The 13641-nt window shown below is 42.3% G+C and overlaps 1 protein-coding gene across 3 annotated transcripts in view; it reads right to left on the bottom strand.

Annotated features, from left to right (window-relative positions):
• Window positions 1–13641, bottom strand: part of UST (uronyl 2-sulfotransferase) — a 328028-nt gene that overhangs the window by 196528 nt on the left and 117859 nt on the right. The window contains exon 2 of one of the 3 annotated variants that reach the window (XM_066248213.1): window positions 6133–6213. The exons of the other annotated variants lie outside the window; for them this stretch is intronic. Within the exon in view, the coding sequence (XP_066104310.1) occupies window positions 6133–6205 (73 nt within the window). The 5' untranslated portion in view covers window positions 6206–6213. The remainder of the gene's footprint in view (window positions 1–6132; window positions 6214–13641) is intronic. 3 annotated transcript variants of the gene reach the window in all.

Here is a 13641-nt window from a genome sequence, read left to right as displayed (position 1 = left end):
CTTAAATATAAATAAAACGGAAATAATGTAAGTTATTTATTCTTTCTCTGCAGACCGGTACCAAATGGCCCATGGACTGTGGCCCGGGGGTTAGGGACCACTGGTTCACAAAGTTACCTGAAGTGGCCAGGGTCTCAGAGCAGCGACCCCCTCCTAGCAGTGATGAAGTCATGATGACCAGCCCCATCTGACAGAGAGAAGACCCCTTCACTGGATGAAAGGAAGTGCGTGGGGGCCTCCTGACCTTCCTTCCAACCCTCTGAATCCCTGAAGGCCCCTTACGTCAACAAGCAAATGAAACTGCTCATCTTTAAAAGTCGCTTTATTTATCATGTAGATTTTAATCATACAAATGAGTGTGAATATATCAAAAATAGGGGTATCTATACTATCTATCAAGAAGTCATTTGAAATGTGGGCATTCTCTTTTTTTTAACACAGTATTTGATATATAAAACGGCTTTAAAATGCAGATGTGTATATTTGTATATATAATAAACATTTATTATAAATAAATATTTATTATAAGTATATATATATTATAAAAACAGTATATATAAATATATATATGGCAGAAATGGGAAAGAAGCTGGTTAATGTCAAATATGTTTTCTGTCAGAAACAACTTTATGCCAACAAAGAACATAAGTAACATAGATTTTTCTCTCTTGCGCGTGCCAGGCAAACATGTCCTGATTTATGCCCGCTGAAACGGCAGGAACCAAGGCTGCATGAAGATGAGGCAGTCTAATTTCAAGACACGGGACTGAGGTTAGAGTTGAGTAGAAGAGGTACGAAGAATTCTTGTTAAGAATTTTGTAGCCAAGGTTTTACAAAAGAAGCCACAGACCAAGCAACAAGATGAACCAGACTCTGGTTGGTGTAGAGACTGTGAACACTTCAGGTTCAAGCAAAGCCATTACAAACCTAAAAAAATAAAATCATGTTCCGTGAGGGCCATGAAAAGATAAATCACAGGAGAGTATGTGACTGCTTTTATATGCAATCGAGAATAATTGAAGAAACCACTCAGCAATGGAGAAAATATATTTCATGATGGTGCAAAGAAGCACTGGAGCAAAAATAACTTGTAAGGATTATAAAAACAATAATGTAGGCTTATAAATAATACAAGAAATTGAATGCTAATGAAACCGTGACGATGAAAGCTAGAAGGAAAGAGTTAGGTTATACTACCTACTAGAAATATGAAGCAGTGGAAAATGAATTTTTTTAGTAGGGAACTTTGATCCTCTCCTGCAATACAGAAAAACAGGGAAGGGAGTGTGTATCTGTTGTTTGGCCATCGTGAATCGTCCATTGGGCTAATCACTACATACAGCTCTCTCTTTAATCTTCGGGTAAATTGAATTTGCAGAGAGGTCAAAAACTTCCCTAAGAAGGAACAGCTAACCATCAGCAGGGCCAGGACAGTGGAACAGTCCATTTCCAGAGCCCATCACAGACTTCCCTTAGCACTCAGACGAGCTGCATACTACTGTCTTTCTGCCTGCATAACACCAGTAATTTAATAAAATCAGGAATTTAAAGTCTTTTAAATCAGGGATAGATGTAAGGTTTGGAGGCTTATCATAGGTTCTTTAAAAGTATGCTATTTTAATTTTTTTAGTTAACACATAAAATAATCAATGTCATCATGGGACAAAGTAGAGAAGAATTTTAAAACTCTATATCACACGTATATTCTGAAGTTATATAAATAATTTGTTTCAATTGAAAAGATGTATTCTATTTTTAAATAAGTTCCATGTACATTCCCCAAAATATTTAAGACAAGTTTACAAAAGATAGTTTTTGTTTCTTCCTCACCTAAAGTGTTTTATTATCACTTTTTACCCATCCAAATTTAGTCATTCAAACCCATGTTACTTCTTTGATTAAGTCTACTTGTCTAAACTCAGCTATCTCTTCTTTGACTTTCTACTATTAGAGGAATAAAAAAATAATAGTTATATAATATATTTACATATACTGTTAAAGATTTATATTTTTATAAATATATATTTTAAAAAAAATTTTCTCCAGCAAGGAGAGAAGGGCACTAGCCCTGGATAATAACCAAATTTGACAACTTGACTGCTTGTGTGTTCCATTTTGCTTCGGCATGAACCTAGCTGTCTAAAATTCTAGTGTTTCCTCTTTCTTTACAGTCTCTACACTGAAAATAAAAAAGTAAACAACTTTCCCTAAAGAGCCAAGGAATTTAAAAAGAAAACTGACTTGTTTTGTACCTCTGATCACAGAATTAAACATCATACTAAAAATGCAATGCTTGATTCATGGAGAGTCATTCTTAAGCTTCAAATAGCACAACCTCATTCCCCCAAAGGCACTTGAAAGACTATTTCTTTTTTCTTTTTTTTTTTTTTTTTACAGAGACAGAGAGAGAGTCAGAGAGAGGGATAGACAGGGACAGACAGGAATGGAGAGATGAGAAGCATCAATCATTAGTTTTTCGTTGCACGCTGCAACACCTTAGTTGTTCATTCATTGCTTTCTCATATGTGCCTTGACTGTAGGCCTTCAGCAGAACGAGTAACCCCTTGCTCAAGCCAGCGACCTTGGGTCCAATCTGGTGAGCCTTGCTCAAACCAGATGAGCCCATGCTCAAGCTGGCAACCTCGGGGTTTTGAACCTGGGTCCTCCACATCCCAGTCCAACATTCTATCCACTGTGCCACTGCCTGGTCAGGCTGAAAGACTATTTCAAAAGTGGGTCCTTTTGTTGCATCTATTCCAATCATTAACGTTACAAAAATCCCCTAAATACCAGCAGACAGGGCTGTATTTTGAGCCAGATTCCTCTGACAGCCATCATCCTTGAAGGGACCACACCAGAGTCACCCAAGTGCTGCATGTACCACCTATACTTGACCAAGACGTCCCAATGACGTTGACAGTAGTGACCAAATCAACGTTTAAAGGTTTGAAGCCAAAAGAATGTTCACAATCATGACCACATCTAGACCCAAATACTGCAAAGTGCAAAGCAGCATTTTTGACTTAGCTTACTAGAGTTTAAATCTTTTATGAATAAAACCATGATATATGTATGTAATACAAACCAGTTTATAAATATTTTTATCAGCACTTAGAGAGAAAATACACATCAGCCTTTTGGAACACTGGGTGCTGAGGGAAAAACAAGAGGAACCAGGGGAAAAACTGAGCCCTGTCACTACCATTCGACTGGCCTCTGGGACATGCTACTGTCAAGTTACAATCCTTTCCTTTGCTATGACTATTGATGATGAAGTTTTGGGGAGCAGCCTAGGGTTGGTACTAGTTTCTGCATCAATACTGACATTGCCACCCGGTCCTTGCAGTGTTTTCACGGCCTCAGAAGTCAGCTGTGAGTTTGCCTTACTCAGAGCCTTGGCATCCCTTGCACACGCACTGCCCTCTAAGCACCGCACGCGGACTGGTTGCGCCCTGGAGCAGTGTGAGTTTACTTTACACACGTCATTCCATCACGTGGCTGTCCAGTAAACACTAATCTTGGCGATCAGTATACACTCAGATTTTTCCATTTTTACCCAAGTTCTAGAGTCTCGTCTGGTGAGTATCCTTGCCCACTGACAGCATAACCGCCATCCTGTGGTTTCCCAACCACTAGCCTCCCAGGCTTGGATCAGACAGAAAAATAAACAAAGGTGGAGAAGGCTTGCTGTGCTTCTTCCCCTTAAAACATCTGGGAAATTTTGTAAGAGGTAAGAGCCCTTCAAGGGCATCTGGAATCTGGGTCTGGCGTCACCATTAACAAGCTGCGTAAGATATTGGTCAGGCACTTACCATCACTGAATCTCGCCTTCCTCATGTACAAAATTGGGGTTAAGAGGAATATAACTTAGTCCTGGTTTGAACATTGTGCTATGAGCCCTGTACTTCTGCACCAGCCCATAGCCTCTAATTGTGCTTATCAAGCTGTGTTAATCGATTGATGGGCTAAATTCAAAGGAAGGACTAGAGGTCCATGTAGGCAAAACTCATTGTGGAAGTGATACTTAAGCCTTGCCTAAGAGGAGATGTGATTCAGCTTGGGCGTGATGAAACAGGGGAATGGCATAAGCGATCAGAATGAGAGGCAGCGTCAGCCTGGTCCGTACACGTGGGCTGGGGCGAGAGTGAGCACACACAGAGGGGGATGGAACTGTAAAGGAAAGACAAACACATAACAGCATCTGCTGCTCTTCCTTGAGCATTTTTATCATTTGTCGTGGAGCTTGTGGATGGAAATTTACACTTGAAGCCAAGTTCTGTTCACTGAATGTGTTCACCAATTTCAAGAAATTTTTAATCAAGCTCTTTATAAAACTGATCAAAAGCCCCTCAAACATACTACTACAGACACATAACATACCACTACAGACACAGACATTCCCTTTTTCAAATACAAAAAAACCCCACCATATTTCATCAAATTCTCATTGTCAATGTTTTTCTAATCCAATTATAAGTATTCTTTATAAAATGCTATTTCTGGGGGTCAAAAAGGGAGGAATGGGATGAAAACCAGGGCTTTGGACACAGAAATGCAGTTTAGATTCCAATTCTCAATCAGCTCTGGTATGAAGCCCAACCTGAAATGGAACTTAGGGCAAGTTTCTACTCATCATTCTTCCATTAATCAGTTCAAAGGAAGTGCTCCCGACCAAGTCAAGTAGCTTGTGCATAAACTCTTGATTTACCTAGATAATCCCTGATAATACACAAGAGGTTATATGGGGGACCCAGTCCCCAACTCTAGTCCTATCTCTTAAGGAGGTAGCTATGCCTTGACTAAGGCATAGCTGGCACTTATAAAGGAAAAGCTACTGTGAAGGGCATTTACATAAATAGCACCTCTACATGTACATCTTAGCTGGAGTTGCTTCCTATGAATAGAACTTTAGTTATTCATACCTTGATTGCATAACATTATGCTAATTGGGTTTGGTTCTGGTTTTGTTTACCATTTAGCATCATTTCTGTGAATGTTTACCACATTTATATAATATGAACCAAAAGGTATTTTTCAAAGTTGTCAGTAATTAGCCTAGGTTGGAGAAAGTTGGTTTTTTTCTGCCTAAATACAAAAGAAGAAACAGTTCCCCTGGAAAGTGGCTTTTCTTGTCGGGTCCAAGTACTGCGCTCACTGTTGCCAGTGCAAGTGTGCTGGAGTCACACCACACAACTTGTACTGCTCAGCGTCTGCAGTGGGACCCGTGGGCTCACCCCTGCTCAGCTTGCCAGCTAATCTCATTGACTCTAAGGGTCAACTTTTCTCCTGAAGTAATACTGTCATTACTGAGCAACACTCAGGTGAACAGAGAAATACAGATTAAGGGATGAAGTTGGCACCTGCCAAAATTGCTTCCACACACAAGTCCCCACCTGCCTCAGATTCCTCTTCACTCTTAATGGAAACTGCCATTTAATTTCTCTTGTGACTTAGCTCTCAGATTCCAAATAGACCCTCTCCATGCAAGCAGACCCTTCTAGAAGGTGGCACATTCCTTCTCTCCTGTCTGTCCCCACTGGCCTTCCCCACCAACGATCACAAGAAGTGGTACCTGTCGGCTAGGAAGGTCCTTCGCTGCTTTCAGGTCATGGACTCCTCCCCTGTGAAAAGCTGAGTGCCCTGGGACTCGAAGCAAATTGCTGGAACACCATGAAAAAAGATAAGGAGCAAATCTGCAGCAAGGCAGGCAGGTGGTAAACGAGTGAGTCATCTAAGCACTCTGCAAAACCACTGGAAAGGCCGCTCGTGGAGAACTGTCATTGGAATAAGCAATTGATGTCAAAGGCAATGCCAAACCTTTCAACGACAGAGGCCGCTACAATACTTTTCTACCTTTAATTTCGACCCTCTCCACACAAGCGTTACTTACCCATTTCACTTTGACCAACACCATCCACATAATAACATCATTAGTCAGGAGATAGGAACCTGTATATCCCACCACCCTCACTCCTTCTCCGCCCTAATACTTCTTTTCCAATGCAACATTTATCAAAAATTTCAATACTGACTTCTCCCAGAGCAAGGTGATATTGTAACGGAGATTTGGCCCTCAATGAATAACCTTCCCCTGAAGTAAAACATGAAGACTAAACCAGTGTCATAACTAACCCATTAGAAGGCAGGCCACAGTGCTAAGAGCACAGGTGACTATGAAGAAAAGCACATTTGGACGAAGTTTCATTCCCAGTTCTGCAAAAGGAGAAGAGAAACAGTAGTCAAGAACTTTTAAAGGAAATGGAATTGTTTCTCTGTAAGTATGTAATTTATCATCTTGAAATAGATTGGGCAAGTTTCGCCCCAGCTGCACATCCACAGACATGTCCACGCTCCATGTCCACACAATGCCCAAGTCCCATCCCCAACTCCGAGATCCCACAGAATGGGCTCAGTGGTACAGAGGCGGTGCCGGGCTCCAGGCCAGAAGGTGACCGAGGGACTGGACTTGGAATGGCCTTAGCAATGTTTCCAAGTCATATTTCTATATATAATACAGTCAAAGAGAGCTTGTCCTGTAAACCATAGGTTTGCTTTTGTCTTAAAAAATTTTTTTTATGTGTTTTGATCAACTGCCTACCATGCGTTAAGAATCTTAATCATGTCTGATATCCGTCCGGGAATAAAGAAAGAAGTCTGTTACATGATGCCCACGTTGCACTTTTTCGTTCTTATGTATCTAGCAGAGTGGAAATCTCAGATGTCACACCGAGGTTTCAAGGATGCATAGGATGGGTGCGGCCCCGGGAGTGAGAAGTATTAGCGTACACAACAGATCCCTACTATAGGACACATGCCTCTGAGAAGACTGGTATCCTTACCCATTCAACAGAAGTCTGCTGAGACTGTGTGGCAGGCAGTGGGTGAAGTGCTTCGGATCCTAACAGACCATCTGCCTGGCAGAAGATGGAGACAGGTGGCAAGCAGTGGTAAGCAGGTGTGAGAAGTGGAAGAATGAGGAAGCACAGATAAGGAATAAGCAAACTCAGGCTTGGAAGGGCCAACAAAGGTTGCCTGAGGAAAGTGCTATCTGTGCTCTAATGAGAAAGATGAATGGGTTGCTTCCATATCTTTGCCATTGTAAATAATAACCCTACAGTGAACATAGGGGTACCTAGATCTCTTTGAATTAGTGTTTTGGATTTCTTTGTATAAATAACCAGAAGTAGAATTGCTGGATCATATGGCAGTTCCATGTATAATTTTTTTTGACGAATCTCCATACTATTTTCCATAGTGCCTGCACCAACTTGCATCCCTGCACCAACAGTGCCCAAGGGTTCCCTCTGCTCCACAGCCTCGCCAACACTTGTTTGTCGATTTCTTGATGACAGCCATTCTGACAGGTGTGAGGTGATATCTCATTGTGGTAACCAGGTGTGTCAGATGGGTACTAGACTTATTGGGGTGAGTGAGCCCTTGATAAGTTGTATATAAATGTCTAATCACTATGTTGTACACTTGAAACAAACGTATTTTATGTCAACTGTAATGAAAAAAATTTTTTTAATAATTATTTTCCAGAAAAAAAAGATAGAATTAAAGGATAAAGAGGGGGTCAGTGAGAGAAAAACACATTTGAGGCAAAAGAAACAGGATTCAGTAGGTGGCTTACATACCCTGGGAGCAATCTATTATGCTTCCAAAGCTCTGAATACACTATTTCCTTTATACAAATGGATAGAGAAAAATATGCATTTGGTTCACATAGTGATGCATAGTCATTTCTATCTCGGTAGAATCCCCGGGTTGAAAAGGAGTAAGTTTGAGAATAGGAGCTTCGGTGTACCGTAAACAAGACAAGGCTCTTTCCTGAGCCATCCTAGTTCAAACATACATTCAGATCCGGGACATGCACCGCAGGCCTTGGCAGCAGGAGGGGAAACAAGAGATTAGCATTTAACTGAACACAACACGTGTTTTTAATAGATTAAATATAATTTAACTATTTACACAAACTGTCACTTTTTCCCCAAAGGAAAAATCAGTGGTCTTTGTCTATGTTTGCTTCTAAACATCATAAACACCACGGTCCCGACTCTGCTTTGCTTTGGGTCCCGTCCTAATTACAACACTGGCGTTTATCACAGACTCATACACGAGTACAGTTAGTTAAAAACGTCCTTTCTGGAAAGAGATGAAAGAATCTAGTTGCTGGTTGGCTTCATTCTTTTTGTTGATAATTAAACCAGTACCAGCCGTCGTCCTAAGATTCCTCGCATCTTGTATGAACAAGAGTGAAAAAGTCACCATGGAAAACATTTCCCAGCCCCATGCAGCGTGTGCCTCACTCACGAGGCTGAATCTGGAGCCAACTTCAGGGTCAGCACCGCAGGGAACATTCGATGAACATCAACCCTTCCGTCTCTCCCCTTGCCGGCCCCTAAGCCACCGGCCAGTGAGCCGGAGGGCTCCTCCTGGCCTCCTTCACACCCTTCTTCATCCTCGTGTATGTAAGAACTTTTCAAAGAGTTAGAAAAGTGTGCACACGACCAGATGTTCTGCTAATTCTCTGCTGTCTCCTCACCCCAAGAAAGCTCAGTCACAGCATTCTTCTTATTCTTCTCATTCCTCCTGACCACAGTGATGATTTCTATCAACATTTACTGACCAAGAAAGAACTCCACACATCTTACAGGTGGAAGAGTTCACCAGCAGCCTTTTCAGTACGGTTACATTCTCATACAATTATATAGGCATTATGTAGGTATAGGCGCATATAGAGATCTGCATAAAAGGTAATGTAAAATGTTAATGCTCCTATTTTAGTAAATAAAGAGTATCTGTGAGTGACAGGATTTTAGGGGGTTTTTACCTTTTTTTCTTTATGAATTTCTGCAATGTCTGAGTTGTTTTTATGATGGAACTGTTTTATTTTATTGACAACAAAAACTATAAATAAATTACAATAATAAATGTAGAAACCCACATATAATTTTTATGTATATACATTTTTATTTATAAAAATTATCATATGTGTGTACATTTACATAATTATTTATGTAGGTGTGTGATGATAAATATTTATTTATAGTTTTTGTTTTTTTTAAATAAGGAAACCAGGGTGATCTGAAGGGGCAGCCAGCCAGATGGGTCCCAGGCTACATTTCAGGGACAGGGGTGCTAAATGGCCATGTCAGTAACTGTTCACCGCTCGAGATGTCCAAGAGGAGTAAGCGAAGTTCAGCAGGGTCCACACGAGTGTGGGAGAAGTCTTCGTTTGCTCTACTGCTCTCACCCCTATCACGTCCTACGAACAAGGGCTGAAGGTCCAAGGCTGTCTGCTTCACAAGGAACAGAACGGTACAGTGCCATGCAAGGCTATTCTGATATGACAGGCTTCAGAGGCAGAAGCCTAGGGGTCCTGAAGCTTTCTTCACCTCCAGCCAGGTATGCCCAATGCCATGCGCGTCACCTGCCATGTGTCCACAATGGATCCAGTGGGAAGCTTCCCCGGCTTCTGAATGCGGCTTGTGGAAAGCCTCTTCAGAATGGGGCAGAGTAAGTGGGGTGGCGGCCGGTAGCAGCGTAGAGTCCAGAACACCAGCAGCATAGAGTCCAGAACACCAGCAGGGCCACAGCTACTCATCAGGAACTAGTCACCTCTTCTCCCTGTTGTCCCTTCCTGGGCTCCTCAGTGATCCCACATGACAACCTGGAGACTATACTTCAAGATGTCCAGTGAGACTTTTCTTTGAGCTTCAACCATTCCTGCAACTTTTGGGGTTGCTTTTTAATACATTGGCCAGCATTTTATGTTGCCCTTCAGACTCATAATTAGGCCGTCATCATTGGCCACTTATCTTCTTTAGAATAGTGACGTATGGGCTCTTCAATTGGTCGTGCTGACCCAGAAGCTGGGCCAGGCTGGAGTCAGCGTGATTTTTTGGTTTGTTTTCCATAAGCTGGAAGGACTGGTTTGTCTTGGACTCTTTTGTTGGTTCTGCTTCTCTGGTGTCAACCAGGGAGGCTATGGTTTGCATGTGAGGAGAAAACAGATTCCTCAGGAGTTGGGGGCAGGGAAGCTGAGAGGAGAGGCTGGTCCAGGCGGCTGTCGTTCAAATGCTGGCTCCACTGGGATTGGTGGGGAAGCCCAGCAAGCTGCCCAATACCCTGCGTCTCTTCTACCTCATCTCCACAATGGGAATAATAGTAGTACTGATATCGTGGGAATTTATCTAAGCACAATTTCCAAAAAGGAAAGATACTTTTCATATGTAAAGATAAAATGAGCAGAAATCAAATATTTATTTCACTCATTAACAAGGAAACCAGCAGAATGAGGATGCTGGTTCAAAAGAGAATACATGGGACTGATACTCCCAAGGTTTGGGATATTTTTTTTAACAGGGGGTTATACAAATTAAATTAGTATATATGTATATATATAGATAATATATTACAAATATGTGTGCATATATACTGATCTTATATATATATTTGTGTAGAAATATATAAAAATATGTATATGGAAATATTTTGAAAGGTAAAAAATGCTGGGCACATAATAGGCATTATACAGTGTGTCCATAAAGTCATGGTGCACTTTTGACCGGTCACAGGAAAGCAGCAAAAGACGATAGAAATGTGAAATCTGCACCAAATAAAAGGAAAAACCGGCCCTGGCCGATTGGCTCAGCAGTAGAGCATCGGCCTGGTGTGCGGGGGACTCGGGTTCAATTCCCGGCCAGGGCACATAGGAGAAGCGCCCATTTGCTTCTCCACACCCCCCACCTCCTTCCTCTCTGTCTCTCTCTTCCCCTCCCGCAGCCAAGGCTCCATTGGAGCAAAGATGGCCCGGGCGCTGGGGTGGCTCCTTGGCCTCTGCCCCAGGTGCTAGAGTGGCTCTGGTCGCAACAGAGCGACGCCCCGGAGGGGCAGAACATCGCCCCCTGGTGGGCAGAGCGTCGCCCCTGGTGGGCATGCCGGGTGGATCCTGGTCGGGCGCATGCGGGAGTCTGTCTGACTGTCTCTCCCCGTTTCCAGCTTCAGAAAAATACAAAAAAAAAAAAAAAAAAAAGGAAAAGCCTCCCAGTTTCTGTAGGATGGTGTGGCAGCATGTGCGCATGTGCAAATGAGGACGTAACACCGTGTATACAGCGGAGCAGACCGCGGCCATGCCAGTCGAGATGTAGACGGTACAGAGGAAAGTTCAGTGTGTTCTGTGGCTCGCTAAATTCGAATCCGTGACCAAAGTACAACGTGAATATCGGCGCGTTTATAATGAAGCGCCACCACATAGGAATAACATTACTTGGTGGGATAAGCAGTTGAAGGAAACCGGCAGTTTGGTGGAGAAACCCCATTCTGGTAGGCCATCAGTCAGTGACGAATCTGTAGAGGCTATACGGGATAGCTACCTAAGGAGCCCTAAAAAATCTGTGTGTGAGCCCACATCGAGCTGCACTGAATAGGTATGAAACTGGGAGAGTTTTCCTTTTATTTGGTGCAGATTTCACATTTCTATCATCTTTTGTTGCTTTCCTGTGACTAGTCAAAGTGCACCATGACTTTACGGACACACTGTATAACTGTTACCGTTATTATTTTGTAGTTAAAATAAAATGACTCTTTCAACCTGCATCCATCAAAAGAAGTGTTTGTTGGCCCTGGCTGGTTGGCTCAGTGGTAGAGTGTCAGCCTGGCATTTGAATGTTCCAGGTTTGATTCCCGGTCAGGGCACACAGGCGAGACGACCATCTGCTTCTCCCCCACCTTCCCCTTCTCTCTCTCTCTCTCTCTCTCTCTTTGTTCCTCTCCCACAGTCATGGCTTGATTAGTTCAAGTGCATTGGCCCGGGTGCTGAGGATGGTTCCATGGAGCCTCTGCCTCAGGTGCTAAAAATAGCTCAGTTGCAAGCATGGCACCATATGAGCAGAGCATCAGCCTCAGACAGCGGTTGCTCTGTGGACCCAGGTCGGGGCACATGCAGAAATTTGTCTATTTCCTCTCCTCTCACTTGGAAAGAAGAAGAAAAAAAAGAGGTATTTGTTGGTTGGTTGTTGTTTGCTTTCAACGTGAATTGCCTAGAATGAATTTGAAATGTTGCAAAAAGTTTCCAAATGTCTATTAATATTGTTTTTCTTCTTTAAGTTGAAGAGATAAATATACTATTTTCCATTTCTTTGAAATGATTATTTCTTGTACTCAGGAAAAGAGTTCATGCAACCTATTAAGGAGATGAATCTTGAAACAAACACAAACTGTTTTTAAAAGTCCAGCTGTATGGCCTTTAGTTTTTCAAAGCTTTTAAAACTATTAAAGGATGATAATAATGCTTACTAAAAGCCTGGAAATGAACCCTTGTGCCTGGTTTAAGTCTGGAGAAACATTTAGGGCCCTCTTAATTTTTAACGATCAAAGATAGGCAGAATGAACACTGCACGGCCAAGGTCAGATGAGGCTGGGCGCTCTTCCTGCGTTGTCTACACTCAGCAAGGCTGAGGGTTAACACCTGAATGTCTTCCACGGATCTTCTAACAACTAAATATTTTGTTTGCACTGCTCTTTATACATGTGACATACTTTTTAACTTAAAAAAATGCTCTCCAAAAATGTATGGACAATTTAGTTTCATATGACCCTTAGATGTTTTGTTTTGTTCTTTTCTGTGTTTGGTCTGGGTCAGTCATTCTATTCCAGATAAGCAAACTCAGGGCCAAAAAGTCTGGCTTCCCACACTTGGATTACAGGAGTCCCTCTGCCAATCCCTCTATTACTTTAATCCATGGCAAATTTCAGTCCAGAAGCTCCGTCCAGTAGCAGGTCATAGAAAAGACGTAATTCATCTCCACTGAATGAACCCACTGAGAAGTATTTATTCAGAAATCACTTCATGCTTTTCTATCAATCTTGTGTACCAGCGAACATTAACTGCCGATAATTTATTAAGAACAGTGTCTCTGTGTTGGGGTAAAGTTGGAGCCTCTGAAACTATTCATTAGAGCAGTAAAACATTTAATATCCTCTTTGGGTCAAAATAACTATTTTCCTCATAATATCTATATCTTCTACTTTAAAAAAATATTTTTTAATTGCCTCTGTGGCTGACACTAAGTGGCCTCCCATTATCCTTACCTCTTGGTAGTCACATTCTTGTGTGATCCTCTTTCTTTGAATGTGGGTGGGATCTGTGATATGCTTCTAACCAACCGAATATTGCAGAAGTGACAGAGTGTCACTGCCGTGATTATGCTCCCATACAATGCTAACATTCATATTGCTAGGAGATGCTCCTTTGAAGGCTTTGAAGAAGCAAAGAGCCATGTCAGGGAGGCCCACAAAGCAAGGAACTATGGGTGGCCCGTGTCAACAAGTAGCAAGAAACTGTGGCCTCTCAGTCTAACACCCCACACGAGCCTGAACCCGGCCAGTACCACGTGAGCTTGGAAGCGAGCCCCAGCCACACCTCGACTGCAGCCTGGTGAAGCAGAAGACCCAGTCAGGCCATGCCCAGACTCCTGATCCACAGAAACCAAGTGATAACAAGTGTGCGTTGTTTTAAGCTGCTAAGCTTGTTGTGTCATATCATGAAGCCCCAACAGATAACTAAAACATCATCTTAAAAGACAATAGGTCAGAGGTTGACGCTTGTGTTTTCAGTGGCATCCAAGTCGACTTCTC

This window comes from Saccopteryx bilineata, chromosome 12, assembly GCF_036850765.1.
Source record: "Saccopteryx bilineata isolate mSacBil1 chromosome 12, mSacBil1_pri_phased_curated, whole genome shotgun sequence".
In the NCBI taxonomy this organism is placed as follows: Eukaryota; Metazoa; Chordata; class Mammalia; order Chiroptera; family Emballonuridae; genus Saccopteryx; species Saccopteryx bilineata.
This window is presented reverse-complemented; position numbering and strand designations above follow the sequence as displayed.